At 37.8% G+C, this 23321-nt stretch overlaps 1 protein-coding gene across 4 annotated transcripts; it reads right to left on the bottom strand.

The window, feature by feature from the left end:
- Positions 1 to 3898: 3898 nt before the first annotated feature.
- On the bottom strand, positions 3899 to 23026 carry LOC149531767 (NAD(P)H dehydrogenase (quinone) FQR1-like). Of its 4 annotated transcripts, none has more exons than XM_089809168.1 (4): positions 22850 to 23026; positions 22459 to 22529; positions 20507 to 20716; positions 3899 to 4339 (listed from the first exon to the last, which is right to left on the bottom strand). In XM_089809168.1, exons 1-4 carry the CDS (start codon positions 22903 to 22905, stop codon positions 4335 to 4337), a joined length of 342 nt encoding a protein of 113 aa, XP_089665294.1. In that variant the 5' UTR covers positions 22906 to 23026; the 3' UTR covers positions 3899 to 4334. The 4 variants fall into 4 exon arrangements, 3 of the variants coding, with proteins under 3 accessions (XP_089665294.1, XP_089665295.1, XP_089665293.1); XM_089809169.1 differs by lacking the exon at positions 22850 to 23026 and adding an exon at positions 22620 to 22843; XR_016358549.1 differs by lacking the exons at positions 20507 to 20716; positions 22850 to 23026 and adding an exon at positions 22620 to 22843 and having other exon boundaries at positions 22429 to 22529.
- Positions 23027 to 23321: the final 295 nt, after the last annotated feature.

Below are 23321 nucleotides of genomic sequence, written 5' to 3' on the forward strand. Positions count from 1 at the left end.
AACCAATACAACAGACATCAAGCCAAAAAAGCCAAGAGAGCCAAAGCGGAACAGGGACTTAAGATTTCCCATTCAGTCCCACCATTTGAGAACGTAATGCCATATCAAAAATTGGCGTGGAGGACTTGACCTTTTTCTTCTTAACAGTTTTCCATCCATCCTCCACCATACTAGCAACCATTTGCCATACAAAGTCATCAACATCACAGCCATCCCCCAAAACCCCCGTAGCCCTAGAGGGACACTGAAACGTGGCAGGAACATTCATCAGGGACAGAACCCGAAGGAGGGAGAGCCGAAGCGTTCACCACCACAGAAGGAGGGGGAACAAAAGAGGGCACCGCCGGAGGGCCAACACCAGAGTTCGCCACAGGGGGTCCATCTAAACCGAGTCCAAAATGACCTAATAAAAATTAACAAATTAACATTGTTGATAAAAATCATGAAATACATATTTAAGCACAACATTTAAAAGACAATATGGACTTACTTTATGAATGTAATTCTTGACATATTTTGTTGGCACAACTATTAATTTTGTAAACGACCAATTTTTTTGACATATAATAAAACAAATGGATAAAGATATGCACAACATATCAACATCCTTACACAACCTAGATTTAAATTAATTTATCATTTATTTAGGGATACATATCACAAAGGAAACTATCAAAAATTAACACTTAGATCTAATGTAAATAATATAAAATTAATATATTCATGATTTCATATTAATGTAAATATTGAAATAATAAAATAAGCTTGTTGGTTGTTTTGTGTCATGAGTTGTTGCATTGTGGTTGTATATTTTAAAACATGAAATAAAAATATATGATTGTAAAGGACCAAATTTTTTGGTCAATTTAATATAAATAATGAAATAATAAAATGACTTTGTTGGATTGTTTTGTATAATGAGTAGTGTTATTTCTACGATATTGTGTTTGTGGTAGGTCCTTTAGTATATATAAGCTTTCACCTTCATATAAACTTTTCATATTATTTAAATATAATTATTAATTTATAATTTAAGCTATTTCATGTGACATGTTTTGTTTTTAAAAATTGATTGCAATGTAATATTTTAAATGATTAAATTATCTGAAATTGAGTAGTATTTTCCTAATTATCACAATTATATAAATATAATTTAAAAAATGAAATATTCATGATTTAAGATTTTTACAAAAATATAACTTATATATAATTTAATTTATACTTTTATTTTAAAGCAATTAAATTTTGATATTGAAAATGTTAATCCTAATTGATGTCACTAGGTTACTTTTTCCATTTTTTTTTCTTAAATAAAGATGATTAGTGCAAAATAGGGAAAATGTTAATCCTAATTGATGTCATTAGAAAAAAGTACATTCTTTTTACTTTTTCCATTTCTTTTGTTAAACAAAGATGATAGTGCAAAATATGAAAGGTGGTTTGCACCACTATCAATTATTGGTGATGGTAAAGAGAATATTTAGGAGCAACCAACCAAGAGTAAATTTTCATTATATTAGATAAGAATTCAAAAGACTCCTAAAGCACAGCTAAAGTTTGGCCACCCTTATTGGTTTTGTTAAGGTCGCTATGTTTTTTAGCCCTAAATTTTTTTATAGATTCTGTAGTGGGTAAATTTAGAACCATATATTATAGGAATAGCTATAAGAGAATTTAGGACTCAAAAATATGGACATGACTATCCTCCCACAAAAATGTACAGTTGACCAATTTTCAAAAGATCAAAAACATCATAGATTTTTTTGAAAATTTCAGCGTTTGATCTATTATCTGCATAGTAGCCGAAAACAACAAAAATTTTGGCAAAAAATCAACAACATTTTTGTGAATCTAGAAAAAAAAAAAAAACTTTGACTTTGTTACTTTTTTGTTGGAGATTAGCCTCGCAACCCTTACAAAACCAATACAAGTGACCAAGCACTAGCTTATCAAGTCTACAAATGAAACCAATCCTACATGTCAAACTAAAGTGTTTTCGAAGTGAGAGTGTAATAGTTCTTGTAGGGTTCAATCAAGTTAATGGTGGATTTTTAAAATGGTTGAATTCAATGAGAATATTTCCCAAGGGTTTCTATTTTGACGCAAGACTTCGGTGGATCTATTTGGTGCTTAGTTAGGGTTCAAGTGGAAGGAACAATTGAACTACATGGAGAATGAAGTGAGCCACTAAATAGGAGTGGGAGGACAAAAGGAAATGAGAGTCAATAAATTGATTGACAATTTCATGTGACCAAAGTTAAATAGTATGGTCAAAGGTCAAACACAAGAAAGAATATGATACAAAGTCTTACAAAGTCGGGAAGGATCAATTCACACATTCAAGAAATGAACAAGGATTGAGACCTAAGAAATATGGAGGATTTAGGCCTTTGGGGTAGATTTGGTACTTGGAACCTATGTGTTTACTTTTTAGTTCCTCCATCTAGCCAAGGCTTACTATATAAGAGCATATGGAAGAACATGATACAAAGTCTTACAAAGTTAGTAAGGATCAATTCACACATTCAAGAAATGAACAAGGATTGAGACCCAAGAAATATGGAGAATTTAGGCTTGGGGTAGATTTGGTACTTGGAAAACATGATACAAAGTCTTACAAAGTTAGTAAGGATCAATTCACACATTCAAGAAATGAACAAGGATTGAGACCCAAGAAATATGGAGAATTTAGGCTTGGGGTAGATTTGGTACTTGGAACCTATGTGTTTACTTTTTTAGTTCCTCCATCTGGCCAAGGCTTACTATATAAAAACATAGAATTGGGGGTGTGGAGTACAATAGATTTAAATGGGGACTATAAAGAATATGTATTAATTAAATTCAACACATTAAGAGGAAGTATTTAAATTAAATTTGAATACCTTACGTAATGAGATTGAGGAGATATTGTTTGTCATTCTTTCACAAATCTCATGATTTTCTGCGACATTTTCTATTTCCTTTGTTCACTTAATTGATATTTCACTTCTCTCACTAGCATACATCATCCTTTTTCATATACCTCCATTAAGCTGGCCATGTTTCAGCTATCATACCACTGTAAAAACTTCAAAGAAATACAAGCATAACAACCATACCCAGTATACTTCAGTAATTAACATATTTTATTTTACGGTTCATTCAATAACACACCTACAAATTGAAACTTACCAGTCTAATACAAATTATTAGGCACACCACCTCTTATGATACTAATGACATTCTGGAATTCAAACTACTCTATGCCTAAGTTGATGGCAGTCCCAGACAATTAGTTGATGGGCATGAGATCAACTCGTCCATTGTAGTCTATTAGATAACTTAAACTAACTGAAAAGAACGCCAATCCTGTCTATTTGCTATGCCTGTGCTGCCAATTCACTCACTCAATGCTACAGATTGAAGGATCCCACATTCCATTGATGTGGAATGGCTAATACTAGAGAGACCTAGTCCTATGCCACTCCGTCAGATTCAAGATGGAAGAACAATTCTACAACCATTGTATTTCTCATCTACCAAAATTAGTTTCAAGGTGGTCAAGGGTATAGATTCATGGAAACCTATAATTAGGAGTACTTATGAGGGCAGTCTTAAATAAGTTGATTCCTATGGAAGGCTCGGCATTTTTTATTGTTAAGGCCTTCCCTAGCCCTGATAACTGCAGGGTCATTATGGGCCTCACTAAGTTGCCACTATTATCCAGACCCTAGAGGCAACCAGTAGATGGTTACTACTATTATTTCTTCTCTAGGCATTGATTGAGAATACTGACATATAAGAAAGATAATCTATTCAGATGAATTGATTTCGTATGTCCCACCCTTCAGGTTGATAGGATACTCCAAAGTACCAATCACAAATAATGGTACTTACATGTAAAATATATAAATGCAGATTTTTTAAAGCTTAAGCATTTATTCATTTACAATACTGGTAAAAAAATCACAAAATTTCAAAGAAAAAATTAGTTTCAATTTGTTGTTATTTTTACCCCTTTACAATTTCATCACAGTGACTTCTTAATTTCTAATTTGGCTCAACAATTTCTAGCCAAATCAGATAAAATGTATTTATGGATCACTAAGTTATCCATTCTATCCATCACTGTGTAGCCAATTTTAGCTTCTTAGTCATGCTGGCAACATATTTCCCTTGGTAGAATGCTTGATCTAGCTCCAGTTTAGTTGCTTGACGTGAACCATCTCCTGCATAAGTTCCAGCACCATAGGTAGAACCACCTTTCACTTCATTTATTTCAAACATGTCAGTGCCTTAAGTATACCCCAGAGGGACAAAAATGATCCCATGATGAGCCAACTGTGTAATGGCTGTCAACCTGTCACCATTAAAATAAAAGAGACATTTATACAGCATTAATATATTTCATATAGATCAAGATATCAAAGAAATTCTATACATTGATGGGTTTGGACTGTCATATTTTAATAGGAAACAACTAAAATTTCAGTTGAGTTATTATCAGTCCTTAGGAAAATGTCCTCTGTTATTTTGAATCTTGAGTATTGTCATACAGTATACTTGCATACCTTTCGAAAAAGAGCAGAAAATGAAAATGATTAACTTCTGAAGCAAGGTATCCTAAGTAGCTACCATATTTATCACGTTAATTTCAAAACCACCAGTTTAATATATGACAGTCTAGCCCCAGGTAGAACATTCCTGAAGAATGTTCTCAATAAAATTGCATTAAAAAAATTATTGTGATCATCTCAGCTAGATACTTTTGATTTGGCGAGATCTTTGTCTCTATAATTTTTATGTGGTAGAATTGAACATAGTTTAATCCGCGAAGGAACTAAGTGCTTGTTTAGTTTTGGAACCACATAAGTAAAGCATCAGGCAATGTATACTGTGTAAAAGAATCACAAATTTTCAATTTTCTCTGTTCCGACTTCCAATATTCATTATTCCATCTTGAATTCCATTTTTGCCCTAAATTTTCCAGCTGATCTTAATTTCCTTATGGTGTTGCTTACTAGGTTTCAAAAAGCATTCTCTTTATAGTTTTGTCAAAAATAATCATGGAATTATTGTTAAATACAATTTAAGGATGTGGAGTATCAACCAATTTTCTGCAAAGACAGAGAAGTCTGATGGAAAAATAAATATAAATCAGAGACATGAAGATATAAACCCCAATATGCCTTCAAATGGAATTTGTTTTCCATTGGATTCTGAACATGTGCAATTAAATCATCACCTCGTGTTTTAACTTATTATAGTTGACGTTTTGTTTTTGGTAGCACCAATTATGTATTTGGAATAGGATAATAAAATCAAAAGTTGTGTCTATTAATCTTTCCTTCTCAAGACATCCTTAAAAGCCATTATCCGGAAATTGTAACTAAAAATAACCTATTATGGTAATAAAACGCTGATCCTGACATGTTCCCTCTGAAAAGTACAACAGCAAAGACTAGAAGAAAGAAGCTATCAACCATAGTCACCAGGGGACAGGGCTACTTCAGATGTCAGAGACTAGGACCAGTACTTGTAGGGCTAATTTTCAGAAATAGGATAGATAGATTTTCGGAGACACCATTTTTTAAATATTGATAATTTTCAGAAAATATCATGGCATTAAACTTTGAAAACAAGAATAGTAAATCAGTTCTTCAAAAACAGTAAATAGTAAAGGCGATTTCTCTTTAGACCATTATAATGACAGGAAATCAGTCACATGACTGTTTATGTCCCTCTCAAAAGTCTATATTGTTACCATATCTGACCACTATAACTTTGCATAGATTTTTGTATCATCAAAAATATTAACATGAAACAATATGCAGGCCTGTTTTATTTATCTGCCTTACTTTTTGTATTTTAACATGTTTTGCCCTAAGTTTTGTGGAAAGAGACGCCAATTTTTGGTCGAGATTTCAGAGATTATAGGTGGTGGCAGCCAAAATAACCCTGTGAGTCAGGAAGTCTAGAGACATCTCGGGTACTCAAGGTGTTTCTCAGGGGGTGTGAGACAGGTCTCCAAGTCACCATACAACCAAGATATCCCTAGAAGGTAAAATTAAAAGGACACAGCTATCCTCCCTACAAATTGCACCATTGACTAAATTTCAAAAAAACGAAAAACACAATGAAATTTTTAGAAATTTTCAGCATTTGATCTTCATGATCTGTATATTTTGTGATCGAAAACAACAAAAATTTTGAGAAAATTTCGCTGTGTTTTCATGAATCTGAAAAAGAATCATGTTTGATTTTTTTTTTTGTTTTTGGTGCATTTTGTCTCAAGATTAACCAGCGCCGAATTAAAATGTATATATGATCTTGAATTGATTTTGAAATACATATTTTCATTCTTTTGTTGCCAAATCTTCCAACACACAGAACTTAGGTCTTTCAAAAATTCCCACTGCAAATGGAGCTCTCTAGCAGAGAACCCTGCAATCTCCATGGAGTGTGCCCCTGTACTTGCAGGGCTACATGGTGTCCTTCCCCTTGTTTTCCTTTTGTGTTGCCTTCGTGTGTTTGTAGTTTTCTTTTTAGGGTACATGGTGCCCTTCCCCTTGTTTTCCTTTTGTGTTGCCTTCGTGTGTTTGTAGTTTTCTTTCTAGGGTACATGGTGTCCTTCCCCTTGTTTTCCTTTTGTGTTGCCTTCATATGTTTGCAATTTTCTTTTTGTGTTCTTTGCAAACTTTCTTTCCTTTGTGCTTCATATGTGTGGCCTGTTTAATGAATTTACTGTGCCATTTAGGGTTTCGCTTGCCGAGGGATCTGGGAGATTTCTCTTGCATGGGAGCAATTAATTAAGTGCAAGACAATGGGAATGATAATAAAGTTATTAATACAGAAGAGAATGTCATAGATGGTGAAACTCAGACGACAGCCAAGGCATTTAAACCATCGTGTAAGTCTACCATGGCAGAAAAATCTTGATCAGAGTGTCCTGCAACTGCTAGCTTTGATGGAAAATTCTGTTGAGGACCAAATTTGGGGTCAGAGGGAGGCATGGGTACCGGAGCCAATGGAAGTGGAGTGGGAAACAGAGGCGTCTTCAAAACTGCATACCACAGAGGGGGAGAAAAGGGTAGGACTCCTCCAAATGGTTTGAAAACCCTATCCCTTTCTCCTAACAAAAATATGGTGAGAGCTATCAAATCTAAACAATCTCATTTGAAAAATATTGCTACCTTCTCTGTTTGCATGGATAATAAATTTCTTCCAGCTAGAAATTTTCTCGATGACTCATTTAATAATGTACAGGGAAAAAAGTTTGGCATTGTTGTTAATTTTAGTAGAATGATTCACAGAGGTCTCGTAGTAGCATTTCTTAAAAATCAGTATGCAAGAAAGGGTTCTTTATAAAAAAATGGAATGTTGGGCAATCTTTATTCAGGGCCTTTCCATGGTCACCAAGTGGTTTCTTGGTCATCCACTAATTGGGTCAAAATGCATAATGTTCAGCTACAATTCTGGCCATTTATTCCCCAAATGTTGAAAATGTTGGGCTTGGTTTTTACAAGTGGAAGAATCAAGGGTAACCCTTCCTCACTTGAATGCAGTCCTAATTGCACTTGAGTCGGAAACTGATATCCCAGAGGTCATTGCTTTAGAAGTTGAAGGAAAATCATTTGCTTGGGAATTTTCATTGCTTGGAAATTTAGGAGTGTGTTTCCATTGCAATCTGAATGGTCACATAAGGAGAGATTGTTCATCCTTGAAAAATATTCAGAAAGCTTTCAATGTAAGCCCTAACAATAATGTGGGGGTAAATCCTAATTTTAATGGTCATAAGAATAAAGAAAACCCTAGCAATAAAGATAACTCAAATGGTTGCTCTAAAGTTAACGATAAAGATCCTAATGTTAATGGTGAACATGATAAAATTGATGGAAAATTTGTTACTCTGGCTAATCCTCTTTTTGAAGAAGATTTTGAAGTTGTTTTGGCTAATGGTAATACTAATTCCAATCCCTTACTTCAAGCGATTGCCAACCCGGCTGCCCCCCCCCCCCCCCCCCCCCCGATCTAGTAAACATTTGAACAAAGATATTCCTACTAGAAAGAATGCACAATAGATTGCATTTGAAACCATTAATGAAAGGGCAGAGAGGATTAGGAGACTCAAACAATCATCTGTGGAACAGATTGCCCCCTCAGATGAGAACAACAAATCCCTTTTCGGAGATGGGTAACTAGAATAAATATATTCCTTCCAAGACATTTGAGGAGTTAATGCCTAAAGGCAATGACCAGTTTGCTGAAGTGCTTAGTAGAAATGCCAAGAGAAAAAGAAAATTCATTGAAAGATAAAACAGTTCTAATTCTATGGGAGATAGATATAAACAGAAAACCCTAGATATGCCTGAGTGTTTCAACAAGCTTTACAAGAATCAAGAACCCACAAAAAATTAAATGATGATGATGAAGAATATTCATATAGTTGGAATGTACAAGGGCTGGAGATGTCAGATAGATAATATGTTGTTAGAAATGGAGCAATAATCTATCTGCTAAAGATATCATATGTCAACAAGAAATTAAGTGGTGCGATACTATGCTTTTAATATGCTGAAGTTTTTATTGGACAAAGCAAAATGTCAGTTCACCAATCAAGAGAGAGGTAAAGGTGGGGTTGTCATCCTGATTGGTCCCCAATAGGCTGAGCTACTTGAAGCTGAAGGTTCCTCCCCATAGCAAAGAGCTCAATGGGTGCTTTTTAAAGTAAAAGACAAACTGATAGGAGCGTGTAATGTTTATGGTGTGAATGATTATAGAGACAGTTGTCTTCTGGGACTGGTTAACCAATAACCTTCCAATTGCTCATTAGGTGTTTGTAGGTGATTTTAACATGATTGAGCATAATGATGACAAATGTGGAGTGAAACATACATGGAAAAGAAATGGGCAGTATTTTTGGTCCAAGCTTAAGAGGAAATTCAAGGTGGTTGATCCTATTGCAAGAAACAAGAATGGTTTTGAAGATATCTGGTATATGTGGTGTAACAACCAATCAGGGAAATAAAGAGTATATTGCAGAATGGACAAAGTGTATGCTGATGCTTCATGCTTTTCCTTTGAACAGGCTTCTAGGCACTCCCCTGTGAGAGTTCATCCAGCTAATATCTCTGATCATTCTCCTATTACTCGTATTTGCTCTGAGGATCAATGTACTCCCAATACCAGGCATAGTAAACAAAATTTGTTCAACTCAATGTTTCCTTGCTTCATAGTCAAGATACCCTGGATGCCATTAGGATGGCCACTTGTCCCTCTAAATTTTGTAATGCTAATAGTTCCCCAAGAGAGCAGCGGGACAACCTTGTGAAGGTTTTGAAAAACATATTTCAGAATATTGGCAGGTAGAAGGCGAAGGATAGACACAATGAGGAAGCTCAGTTACAAAGGATTAATTGCTTACTGTACATGAGAGACAAATTCAAAATCTAGGAAATGATAAACAGCTAGAGGAAGAGTTGGCCCAGACCAAGGTCAAGTTAAGAAGAATTCAGAATTATGAAACTTAGGGGCAGAGGGTAAGAACAAGGATGAACTGGCTCTGGGAGGGAGATAGAGGAACCAAATACCTTTTCAACCTTATAAGAGCTAAGCGAAAAAGACAACTGATAGATGAAATTCAAGTCAATAACAATGTTACTAAGGATGATAATGAAATCAGGGAAGCATTCTATAGTTTCTATACAGACCTGTTATCATCTGAACATGGTGCTAAGACTCAAGAAGCCTTAGATAAGTATCCGAAACTGATTCCAAAGAGAATCTCAAGAAAATATGCTATAGTGTTGGAATAAAACATGAGCTAAAAGAAAATGAAGATACTATTAGGTCAATGGCCAATGGGAAGTCCGCAGGAATTGATGGTCTCCCCTGATAGAATTCTACAAAGAAACTGTGAATCAATCAGTTTGGAATTATTGACACCCTGTGAAGATGCCTTTGAAAAAGGATTCCTTGGGGAAAACATTAATAGAAGAGTAATCAAGTTACTTCCAAAAAGTGGTGATAGAAAACAGGTTAAAAATTGGAGGCCCATAACCCTACAAGCTCCATGCCAAAAGGATAACCGACATTCTAAATAAGATTACCTTTGTTACACAAACTGGTTTTATAAAGGGGAGGTATATTCTGGAGAATCTGATTACCAGTTGGGAGGCTATGAATTGGGCTAAAGAAGACAGACAATATGTTGCCATGATCATCCTTGATTTTGAAAAGGCCTATGACAGAGTATAATGATCATTTGTTGTTGGTATGCTACAAGCATTGGGTTCCCTCCCTACTTCTGCAAATGAATTTCTCTCCTATCCAAAGGTTCCTTCTTAGTAATAGATGTGAATGAAGAATTATCTATGTCCATCCCTCTCGAGAGGTCTATCAGGCAAGGTTGCCCCATTCCACCAGCCTTGTTTGTTATATGGTCTGATGGTCCTTTCTTGTTGGATGTTTCTACAAAGCAAATATATAATACATTAATATGTTAAAGGAGGACTATGTTGTTTTCAATTGGATTAATCAAAACTGTGGCCTTAGCTGGCCAAACTCTAGATGGCACATTGTCTTTAATTGGATGTGGCATTCTCACCTTGAACCTAAGAAGTCATGTTTTTGCTGGCTCTTATTGTTAAAAAAGCTAGTTGCAGGCTCTGTCCTTTCATCTGTTGGTATTAACATTTGACATGTGATGTTTGTGGACGTAGAAAAACATTTGAACATCTTTTCTTTGATTGCAATTTTTCTTGGAAAGTTTGGTCCCTTTTCCTTGGTCGGCCTGTTACATGGAATATCTATCCAGATACTTAAAGGCATGAGACGCTTATTGGTTTTTATTATGAGTTTGTGATGCAGAGATAAACTCAACGGAAGCAAAAACCAAAAGGAACCAACACCAGACAGAGATAGATAATAATATTCTTCTTAATTAATTCATCAAATGAATAGTATATACACTTGCTCTCTTACAGATTTCTTCTCCCCGTAATTACATATCCAAAAACTTGCCCTAAACCTAAACCTAAACCTAAAACTCTATTTATACTTGCTAAGACGGTCTATGGAACATTCTAGATTATTACAAAATAGGAAAACCGACCCTACGAGACCAAAATGGCTTACAGAAAAATCTAGATCCTTATCTCTTGCCAAAATGGCTTATAGACTGTTCCAGAACAATATAAAATTGGGTAAACAGACTCCACAAGGACTTGTACAAATCCCAAGATAAACTCCTCCAGTCGGCTCGTGCAGAACTGACGCTCGGTAGTGACTGATTGGCATATGTACATTCTTTATTTGGGTGCTTCTGCACCAGTTTGATTCTAAGTTAAATAAAATTTGGTTGGTTTTATCTGCTGAGGTCTTGTGGTATCTTTGGAGAAGAAGGAATGATGAGGTCTCTCAAAACATGAAGAGGGATCCTACTGAGTTTTATTTTGATCTCACACACTTTTACATAATGTCTCAGATCTCTGAAGCCCTAAAGATCCAGAAGGGCAGGTACTTGATTCTGGTTCGTGAAGGTGTCATCATAATTTATAAAGAAGACATCCAGCCTGCTTACTATTTTGACACCTATTCTGACATGCTGAACAAGGAGGAGCTAGATAATTTGAAGCAATTTACCAAAGAGAAGCACATTAATATGCACAACGAAAATGAAAAGGTCACAGAACAAGAGGAGAAAAGTAGATCAAGCTTGGAGGATGCAGCTGACTTCTCTAGTGCAGTAGACCCGCCCATTGGTGCTTTTGCCAATGACAAGACAGACTGTAGTAACAACATTATTGGTCCTTGGGATTAATAAATTAATAATGGTCTTTAATTTGAGTCTGTATTTTATATTGTGCATAGTGGTCTATAAACTTGTTATCTATTTTGTAATTATATGTGAAGGCAACTGATATGCTAAGTCAAAGGGGAATGACTTAGGTGGGAATCTTTAAAACTACTCCAATCTCTGGGTATATCATTTTAATGTTAAAATTCTGAGTCAGACCAGTTACTTGATGCATGTAGGCAGCAGCTGTAGCTTTATATACTATCTTAATCGGAAATAAAGTTCTTCCAACACACACAGATGAGAAAATAAATAATGAAAAAAGACCATGTTTTCAAGATGAGATATCCCCTCTACTATATGGGTCAAAGAAGAGCAATACTGGATTGGGACGATTGTCAAATACTTATCAAGAAACCTTCAGATTGTATTATGAAAAGCGCCAAAATGATGTAAATAGATCTACTAGCAATATTCATGGAAGAATCTTTTTGCAACAATATTCATTACTGATTCAATAACTGAACATCAGAGCTCAAAAGGAATATGGATAGCTAAACAATATCTAAAGAACCTGATTTTGCATTGGCAATACATTTAGCTTTCTTCAATGTTCTTTATCCATAATGCGAAGTGATCCCTTTGACAACTGGTGGCAGATCAGAAAAATTGCAGAGACGCCCCTCTCCCAAATCACACCTGTGGAACGAACCTGTTGTTTGCTGTCTCCATGAGTTTATCAAATTTGTCCCGAAGAAAATTGATGCTGCCGCCAATCCCTGGGTAATCTGCTATTCGAGTTTGTGTGCATCAGTTCCCATAGTTGATTCCGCAATCGCTTCAGACAATCGAATTGCGGTTGGGTCAAAGATCAATTCCATCTCCTGCGGCGAGCTATACTGGGTCTGCGATTAATTTCCCAAACTCCCAATGCAATGGCGATGATGGTCATGTTTGAGTATTATTCTCAACCTTCGATGGGTCCTGTTCAAATACTCCTGAACCGTTGCAATTAGCACTTCCTCCTTGACTAGATGATTTGCCCTGAATCCGACGGTTGCGACCCACGATTATATATTTTCCATATGATTGCTTTGCTGAAAACGGAAGACAGAGTTTGGATTGGTTATTTTTTCCACGCGATCTGTCCTCCTTTCAATTCTATCACCAAAAATTGCCCAATCCTGGTGCGGTCTGAGACGTTTGGGTTCGGGTAAGACCAAGGAGTAAATTTGATACTTCCTCTGCAAACTGGCTGCTTCTATCGCCGGGCCCTAACAATTCACCCTCCCCTTTGCTCGAACTGAATCTGTTTGAGAACGGTAAGCCGGCAATGACTTTCGGCCCTGCCTAGGGAGTTGTTTGATTAGTGATGCGCTTCCACTAATTCCTCCAAACCTGCCACGGACAGCACCTTTTACCTGATCCCTTAATGGTCATAAATCGGCCTTAGGCCGCAGATCTCTGTCCAGATGAAGTAACTGTGATATCACTTCCAAATTCGCAATAATTCGGATGATATCTCACACCCTCAAAATTGCCTATCAATGGGAGTTATCGTTCCCAAAGATAGTCTGAGAATTTGTAGACCAATGGCTACAAATCGCTCCAAATGGAATAGAAATCGAATCCACAACAACGCTTGTTTCAAATGGGAGCCCTATGTCCTCTATTTATCTCCTTTGCTAAGAAGTTTCTGGAAATTATCCGGAATCATCTTGCACTACAATTATTAACTTTATAAAATTAAATAATTAACTTTATAAAGTTAGAATACAACCTTTATTTAATATTGGAATGAGTAGGCCCCACTTACTTAATTGGAAGACAAAATCGACCCTCTTCCCATAATCATTTGCCTACGAGAGTCAATGATAGGCAAATCCCCTGTTATAATTATGTCGCTAAAAGAGGGACATGACAGTCCGCCCTTCCTGAAATTGCTTGCCCTCAAGCAATCTCAGAGCTGGATGCTGCAAAATGGTCTCATTCTCCCAAGTAGCATCTTCGACTGGTAGATCCTTCCATTTAACCAAATATTCTCTGATTACTCTTCGGCGGAGCTGTTTTTCTCTGCTTCCTAAAATGAATTCCGGTACTAGGATCAATTTCCCTTCATCATCCAAAGGCGGTAATACTGCAGAAGGTATCACATTCTGTCCCAATGCTTTTTTGAGACGTGATACATGAAACACATTATATACTTTGCTGTCTGCTGGAAGTTCAAGTTCACAAGCCAATTCCCCTATTCGCCTAATGATCCTGAAAGGTCCATAATACCTGGGCTTAAGCTTCTCTAACCCACTCTTTTTGAGAGTAGATTGTCGAAATGGTTGAAGCATTAAGTAAACCATGTCGCCCACCTCAAAGCTTCTCTCCGTCCTCTTTTGATCTGCGTATTGCTTATACTGATTCTGTGCTCGAGCGATGTTATCACGTAGAGAACTAATGATATCTTTACTTTCTTGCAGTAAATCCCCAGCACGTGGAACCCGAACATCACTCATCAATAAGTCAATGAAATTGAGTGTATCATAGCCGTATAATGCTCGAAAAGGTGTCATTTGGATAGACATGTGGAAAGTGGTGTTATAGCAATACTCACACAAATAAATCCATCTTACCCAAGCCTTCTGTTGATCAGCTACGTAATTCCTCAAGTAGCCTTCCACCCATTTGTTTACTATTTCCGTCTGCCCATCGGTTTGCGGGTGATAACTAGTACTGGGTGTGAGCTCAGTGCCGCATAATCGAAACACCTCTTGCCAGAAATGACTCAAGAATATACTATCCCTGTCACCGGCAATACTGCGGGGTATCCCATGTAACCTGAAAACCTCCCTGAAGAATACTTCAGCTACCTGTATTGCAGTATGAGTAGTGGTGATGGGAAAGAAATGAGCATATTTTGTTAGCCTATCCACCACCACATAAATGCAATCACGTCCCTGAGCCTTGGGCAACCCAGTAATGAAATCCATGGATATGCATTCCCACTTCTGACACGGAATGGGAAGTGGCTGTAGAAGCCCTGCTGGAAAGGTGTGCTCCTGTTTATTCTGTTGGCAAACGGAACACTCACGAACATACTGCAAAACATCCTTCTTAAGTCCTTTCCATGTAAACCGTTCTCGCACCTGTCTATATGTTTTAAAGTATCCGGGGTGACCAGCTATAGGTGAATCATGAAGAGCTCGCATAATGAACTGCTTCACCTTCGATCCTGGGACTAAAAATATCCTGCTCTTGTAAATAATCAATTCATCCACAAGTGTATACCTGGTATCAACAAGTGTCCCATCAACTATCCTAGATGCCCATGAATCTCTGGCATATTCTGCAATAATCAGATGCTTCCAATCCTCAGAGATCTCAATCATTGAACTAAGATGTGGTCTGCGTGACAGGGCATCTGCCACCACATTCTGTGTGCCCTTAACATAAGATATATCAAAGTCATATGCCTGTAACTTACTGACCCATTTTTGTTGCCTATCATTGAGATCCCTTTGCCCAAGGAAACGTCTTAAACTGTTGTGGTCAGTTTTTATGCAAAATTTGCCACCTACTAAGTACTGCCTGAACTTAGCTAATGCATGCATGATAGCTAACATCTCCTTGTCGTAAATGCTGAATGATCTCTCTGGCCCACGGAGTTTCCTGCTTTCATATGCAATTGGGTGTTTATCCTGCATCAAAACAGCCCCAATACCATCTCCTGAGGCATCACACTGGAGTTCAAATGGTTTCGAGAAATCAGGCAATGCTAGTACCGGACATGAAGTCATGATCTCCTTGAATCTGTCAAAACAAGCCTGTGCCTTTGCTGTCCAAACGAAAGCTCCCCTTTTAAGCAAATCTGTTATAGGGGCCGCGTGTCGTGAATACCCGCAAACAAATCTGCGGTAGAAGCCACATAACCCAAGGAATCCTCTTAACTGAGTTAGGTTCTCAGGAGTAGGCCACTCCACAATAGCACGAATCTTATCAGGATCCATCCGTACTCCTTCTCGGCTGATAATATGACCTAAGTATAACAACTCAATCATTCCCAAATCGCATTTGGACTCTTTGGCATACAAGGACTCTTCTTGCAAGGTCTTCAATACTGTTTCTAGATGCGCCATGTGCTCCTGCCATGTTCGACTGTATACCAAGATATCATCAAAAAATACCAACACGAATTTTCTCAGCTGATGATGGAAGACCTTATTCATGGTGGACTAGAAAGTAGCTGGTGCATTGGTTAATCCAAATGGCATTACTACAAACTCAAAATGCCCACAATGGCACCTGAATGCAGTCTTCTCAATGTCCTGTTCTCTGACTCTAATCTGGTGGTAACCTGATCTCAAATCAATCTTACTAAAGTAGCATGCCCCATGCAGTTCATCTATTAGCTCATCAATCCGTGGAATAGGATATCTATTCTTAATGGTTTTCTTATTTAGCATCCTGTAATCTATACACATCCGTAATGAACCATCTTTCTTCTTAACCAAAACTACTGAAGAAGCAAAAGGAGACTTACTAGGTCTAATGTGTCCCATCGCGAGAAGCTCCTTGATGGTTTTTTCTATCTCGTCTTTAAGCCTTTTGGGATGCCTGTATGGAGTGATCATGACTGGTTTAGCACCTTCTTCTAATTCGATGATGTGCTCGATCCCTCTATCAGGTGGTGTACCAGGTGGAATATCGCTGAATACCTTACTATACTTTTCCCTCAATATCTGTATGTTGGGATGATATTCTGTCTTTTGTTGTTCCTCCTGTGTAGGCATGAGAGTACACATGGCTGCCCATTCAAGGTCCTCATGTCTCACCAATCTTTCCAATCGTCTAAGAGAGATCGTTCGGATATCACTATTCCGAATAGCTCTCAATACATGCTGCCTCCCATCTACTTCGAACTTAATCTCCATGTCCCTGAGTCGAAAGGTAACCTCACCCAATAAACGTAACCATGTCATTCCCAAAACGATATCCAAATCACCCATATTGACCACGTGGTAATCCGCTTTGAACTCATAATTATTCAGGCGTAAAGGCATGTCTCTGACTATCTTGTTACACTTAAGGGTGTATCCGTCAGCAACCTGTACTCGAAGACCTTCGAATTCTTCTGTCTTAATACCACGACGCTCAACCAATCTTGCATCAATGAAGTTATGTGTAGCTCCGATATCAACTAATGTAATCACCTTCTGTCCTGCTAGGACACCACGTAATCTGAAAGATCCTTCCTGTTGAATACTAGACAAACGCCCTTGCTGTAGATGCAATTCAGGTTCTTCTTTCTGTTCTGACTTTCCTGTCTCTTCCTCAGATTCTGAACTAGTGTGTTCATCCTCTTTTGCCGCACTGTCGGAATCTGATCCTTCGTAATATGCCCACATAACCCTATTGGCTTTTCCTTTTGGTCGCAAGGGACAATCATGATCCCTGTCATATGGACCTTTGCAATAGAAGCATAATTTCTTCCTTCGCAAGTCATTTAATGCCTCTGTATCTAGGGGTGTGGTAGATTTCCCTTTGGTTTCAATGCTCTTCCCTTTATTTTTATCAAACTTCCTATTGTCTTTGAAAGAGGTAGTATTCTTGGGAGTGAACCGGCTAGAAGGGGCTGTAAGTTCCATACTTCGTGCTTTCCTCATGGCTTCCTGCAGTGTTGGTGGGTCAAATGCCTTAATCCATCCCTTGAGGGGTTCAGACAATCCTTCTGTAAATAAGATAACTAACCTCCTTTCCGATACATCTGGTACCATGACTGACAACCTTTGAAATTCGCTAATATAAACCTCTAAATTGCCAAACTGTCTTAACTGAGCAAGGTCGCGAAAATAAATTTCTGGATCCTTCTTATCAAAACGTTCAACCAATCTATCCACAAAGTCCTGGTATGATGTTACCTGATTGTGCTGCAAAGTAACCATTCCATGTGACCACCAATCATGAGCTGCGCCTTCCAGATGCAAGGTGGCATACCTGATGGCATCTATTTTTGACATAGGCCTTAACGCTAGAAAGGTGTCCAACTTATGAATCCAAGCTTGTGCTGTCATCTGACCACTCCCATCGAAAAAAGGCAAAGTAAGTTTATTGACAGCTCGTTGTAACTCACTATCATGACCTCCTCTAGGTCTCCTATTCTGGCGGCTATTCCTCATATGTTCTCTTCTTTGGTTTAGATATCGATCAAAGTTCAATAATTCACGCACATGCGGGGGTAATGCTTGCCATTCTGCCGTAGCAACCCTAAGATCATCCTGGAAATCTTCTGGTGCATCGTCTTCTCCCATCTCCTGAGCCTCTTCCCTTAGGAAGGTGGGACGAGTAGGCCTATTTGCTGTCCATGATCTGCGCCTAGGAGCACCTTGTGATCCTGCCACACTCCTATCATCGTGATCAGATGTGCCTCTTCCTTGATCCTGAATCCTGGGCTGAATAACTCTTTCCATTATGGTAGTCAAAGCCTGTAGTGTCTGAGTTATTTCTTGTTGTCCGGTAGTCATGATTCTGTAAAATTCTCTGGTTTCATCATCGTTGACTCTGGGAAATCTTGGCGGACTCTGTCTTTCACCCATATCCCTGTTCTTGAATATGGTTCTCGAATATAACTCCGGAAATTAAAGTACTTTTACCCAATCAGGATGGCAGGACTACTGCTCTGATACCACTGAGATATCCCCTCTACTATATGGGTCAAAGAAGAGCAATACTGGATTGGGACGATTGTCAAATACTTATCAAGAAACCTTCAGATTGTATTATGAAAAGCGCCAAAATGATGTAAATAAATCTACTAGCAATATTCATGGAAGAATCTTTTTGCAACAATATTCATTACTGATTCAATAACTGAACATCAGAGCTCAAATGGAATATAGATAGCTAAACAATATCTAAAGAACCTGATTTTGCATTGGCAATACATTTAGCTTTCTTCAATGTTCTTTATCCATAATGCGAAGTGATCCCTTTGACAACTGGTGGCAGATCAGAAAAATTGCAGAGACGCCCCTCTCCCAAATCACACCTGTGGAACGAACCTGTTGTTTGCTGTCTCCATGAGTTTATCAAATTTGTCCCGAAGAAAATTGATGCTGCCGCCAATCCCTGGGTAATCTGCTATTCGAGTCTGTGTGCATTAGTTCCCATAGTTGATTCCGCAGTCGCTTCAGACAATCGAATTGCGGTTGGGTCAAAGATCAATTCCATCTCCTGCGGCGAGCTATACTGGGTCTGCGATTAATTTCCCAAACTCCCAATGCAATGGCGATGATGGTCATGTTTGAGTATTATTCTCAACCTTCGATGGGTCCTGTTCAAATACTCCAGAACCGTTGCAATTGGCACTTCCTCCTTGACTAGATGATTTGCCCTGAATCCGACGGTTGCGACCCACAATTATATATTTTCCATATGATTGCTTTGCTGAAAACGGAAGACGGAGTTTGGATTGGTTATTTTTTCCACGCGATCTGTCCTCCTTTCAATTCTATCACCAAAAATTGCCCAATCCTGGTGCGGTCTGAGACGTTTGGGTTCGGGTAAGACCAAGGAGTAAATTTGATACTTCCTCTGCAAACTGGCTGCTTCTATCGCCGGGCCCTAACAATTCACCCTCCCCTTTGCTCGAACTGAATCTGTTTGAGAACGGTAAGCCGGCAATGACTTTCAGCCCTGCCTAGGGAGTTGTTTGATTAGTGATGCGCTTCCACTAATTCCTCCAAACCTGCCACGGACAGCACCTTCTACCTGATCCCTTAATGGTCATAAAATGGCCTTAGGCCGCAGATCTCTGTCCAGATGAAGTAACTGTGATATCACTTCCAAATTCGCAATAATTCGGATGATATCTCACACCCTCAAAATTGCCTATCAATGGGAGTTATCGTTCCCAAAGATAGTCTGAGAATTTGCAGACCAATGGCTAAAAATCGCTCCAAATGGAATAGAAATCGAATCCACAACAACGCTTGTTTCAAATGGGAGCCCTATGTCCTCTATTTATCTCCTTTGCTGAGAAGTTTCTGGAAATTATCCGGAATCATCTTGCACTACAATTATTAACTTTATAAAATTAAATAATTAACTTTATAAAGTTAGAATACAACCTTTATTTAATATTGGAATGAGTAGGCCCCACTTACTTAATTGGAAGACAAAATCGACCCTCTTCCCATAATCATTTGCCTACGAGAGTCAATGATAGGCAAATCCCCTGTTATAATTATGTCGCTAAAAGAGGGACATGACACAAGATTTGATCCATATTTCATATTAACTGCAGTTTGCATTCCCTTCATTTAAAAAGTAATTTTAAACACAACATCTAAAGAAAATTCTGGGATATTTCAGGAGATTGCATGCACAGAAAACATGCTTCAAAAGAAAACTAAAATCAGATGTAATGCTTTGTACTTCTGCACACTCTTTGAAAAAGAGCACAATGTAAATTCTACATCTACCTTCTCAGACCAAAAAAACTGTTGGGAGCTGAATTCTAAGCAACAGCGAAATGCAATCCATCATGTTTCTCATTGCCTTGAAGATGATAATATAATATGATTATCCCAAAACATGGAAAATGCTTGTAAGCAACAAAAAGTTAAATATTGATTCTAATAACCACAGAAGATTTTTAAAATACAAGATATTCAACTCAAGTAGTATTTTCCTGGCCACCGCCATGAAATCCTGTACTCCAAAAATGGCCAGCAGGTTTACCAGCCAATTTCTGAGACTTCCATAGCTCATCTGTAGAATCCAAGAATGCTTTAAACTGTGCTGCCATCATTCCAAAGCATGAAGGAAATCCAAATATGAAGCCATCTGTTTCTGCCAACTGTTCAGGAGTAATAATGGGAACTTCCTTTTTTGAAGGGGCTTTCATCTTGTCAAGCACCCTGCCCGGAAGGGTTTCTGGAACCTGCAATCCTGAGACATTACATTACAAAAACAATCCTTATTGGGCTAACCCACTCCAACATACATGATTATGACCCCTTCTACTTCTTGTTCCAATCAGAAAACTCCAAATTATCACCTATTTTATGTGTGCAAGAAAAAAATGGTAAAAAGTAACCCTGAAATAAAATGGATTTCAGTGTAATCCATTCACTTGATGTTCGAATTGATCAGAATGTAGGCCTCCCAATAAGTACAAATCCTATACTTCAGCATAAAAGATTTTTTGCCTCCTACTCTTCGAATCAAATCCTATTATCTATACTCCAAAGTCCCTAACATCCTATAGCAAAAACTGACTATACAACCATAATTGATAAAACAGAGACCGGATCAAAGATGAAAAGAACTCACTTCCCAAGATGCACTGGCCGCAACAACATATACTCCAAACTATAAAATAACAGATACATTTATTTCAAGGTGCCATTAGAGACCAACACTACATGGTCTACAGGTAAAGCAGAACAATTCTTAATTTTAAACTGGTGTAGCTCGTGACTCAAAACCATTCTTAATTTTAAACTGGTGTAGCTCGTGACTCAAAACCATGCTTATTTAAAAGACCAAGTTTTAGTTGATCTGTCAAAAACTCTCTAGCAAAGGATACAAAGCAATTGTGAAGGACCAACAATAATTACAATTACCCATGGATGACTGATCACTGCAAAAACCTAAAAGTCCAATACCCTCGTCTCCGCCTACCAGGAATGAAAATTTATCTAATCTATTGGACACCCACATGAATAAAATAGGGTTACCAAATGGTACAACCACATTGATTACCTAGAAATCACCAAAAAGCCGAGGGCGACCCACATCTCCTCAGCTACCTCTGACCAAACAAAAATTGCTAACAGTATGTTTGCCATGATGACGGCACACCCCACCTGATGTTTTTTCTATAGGAGAACAGCACATAACTATACAGGCCATGTATGAACCTTCTAAGCCCCGGGCCATGAAAATTTAACAATCCACCAAAGTAAATTTTGTGAGAAAATAAACAACTGCTACCATCAAAAACTTAACAAATGGGAAAGTTAAGCATGCAAATAGCAGATATTCTATACAGTGGAATCCTAATGATCTATAACTAAGCAATCACCAGTGGTTAACCTTATGTTTGCGGTTGGAATAAGAATCAGAGACCACAACCCAGATCAGAAGCTAGGTCCCAATTTCCATATATTTTTTCCAATTGAATTGGCCTTGACAAGGAATCTTGTACAGTCTAGTGTGCTAAATCTAGTACACCAGTCAACTTCAATTTCTCATTTCTCCGATCCTGGATAGGGCAATCACATAAATGAACTTTTAACATATCGATAAATACTATCTCCATCTAGACTTCCATCTCTAAAAGCCAGTAAATGTCTTCTCCACATTAACAAATTAAAGGAAGAACAAATGAAAGGGCAGAGAAATTGCTCTGACTGGCACGCTTTGCTTGTTGAAATGGCAACGGTAATACAGGCCATATTCAGCCAGGGTTGGATACAACGAATCTTTAGAAATTAAAAGTAAATCGTAAAAACCTCTGCAGCCCATTTCAATACAAACCAAGGGCCTAAAGCAATCACTAATACCAAAAAATCTTAAAATTCTGAGTTGCCCAGAGGAGATAAATTATAACCAATGACAATTCATATTCAGACAACAAATATACACAATTTTCTTACAATTGAGCTGCCAAAGGGTAGCCTCCACACCTTCCAATGAACTGGCACCGCGGTAAATCTCTTCTGCCATTGTTTCTACATGCCCATACAAGGAATAGTACCTGCTTGCAAAGGAAACCCCATTCTCATGACAAAGCGAACAATGCAGAACCCAATGGCCCAAAAGAAAAGAAATGGTCCGATATACTTGCAGAATATAAAGCTTTGCAGCCATTTTCTCTGATTCTGATTACCACCCAGTCTTCAGATAGAATGAGAAATCCAGTAGACTTCCCATGTGGAAATTTTTCAATATTCGAAAATTTCTAATTAGGGCCCTATTTCTTGTGTTCAAAAAATCATTGCCGCGAATTTCCTATAGCGTCACATAAGAGGATTGAATATAATTGGACTATGAATGATTGATTAAAGCTTATCTCACCTTTTGGGTTTTGATTGTTGTGATTGCTTTTTAGTTGTCTTTGATCTTTGTCTCATTCCGCACAAAACTATTGTTCCGGGCTCCAGCTGTATGCGGCGCCTGGTATTTACCACCCGGGCTAGTTATCTCGTCGATTTCATGGGCATTATCCAAACGTGTAGATAAGTGATTGAACTCTTAAGGTTGTCCATTACTGTGTTCTATCACGTCAAATGTTAACTATAGTCTTCTCTTTTGTTTTATTTATTTAATTTAAACCGTTATCAAATATAGTTGTGAAATTGGGTATCTCTACATAAATGACTTGACCAACTTTAGAATAAGCAATTATGATAGGCATCTTAAAACATCTTAAAGCATTATTGATGTTTTCTTCATCCTCTAAAAGAGTGAGAAAAGAATCATCAGTGAAGTGTCCATTGACTAATTGGGAGGATGATTCAGGCAAGGAAATGCCACAAACCAGTCCTAA

Source organism: Cupressus sempervirens, chromosome 11, assembly GCF_028749045.1.
Source record: "Cupressus sempervirens isolate cs-2001-9-10 chromosome 11, ASM2874904v1, whole genome shotgun sequence".
Taxonomy (NCBI): Eukaryota; Viridiplantae; Streptophyta; class Pinopsida; order Cupressales; family Cupressaceae; genus Cupressus; species Cupressus sempervirens.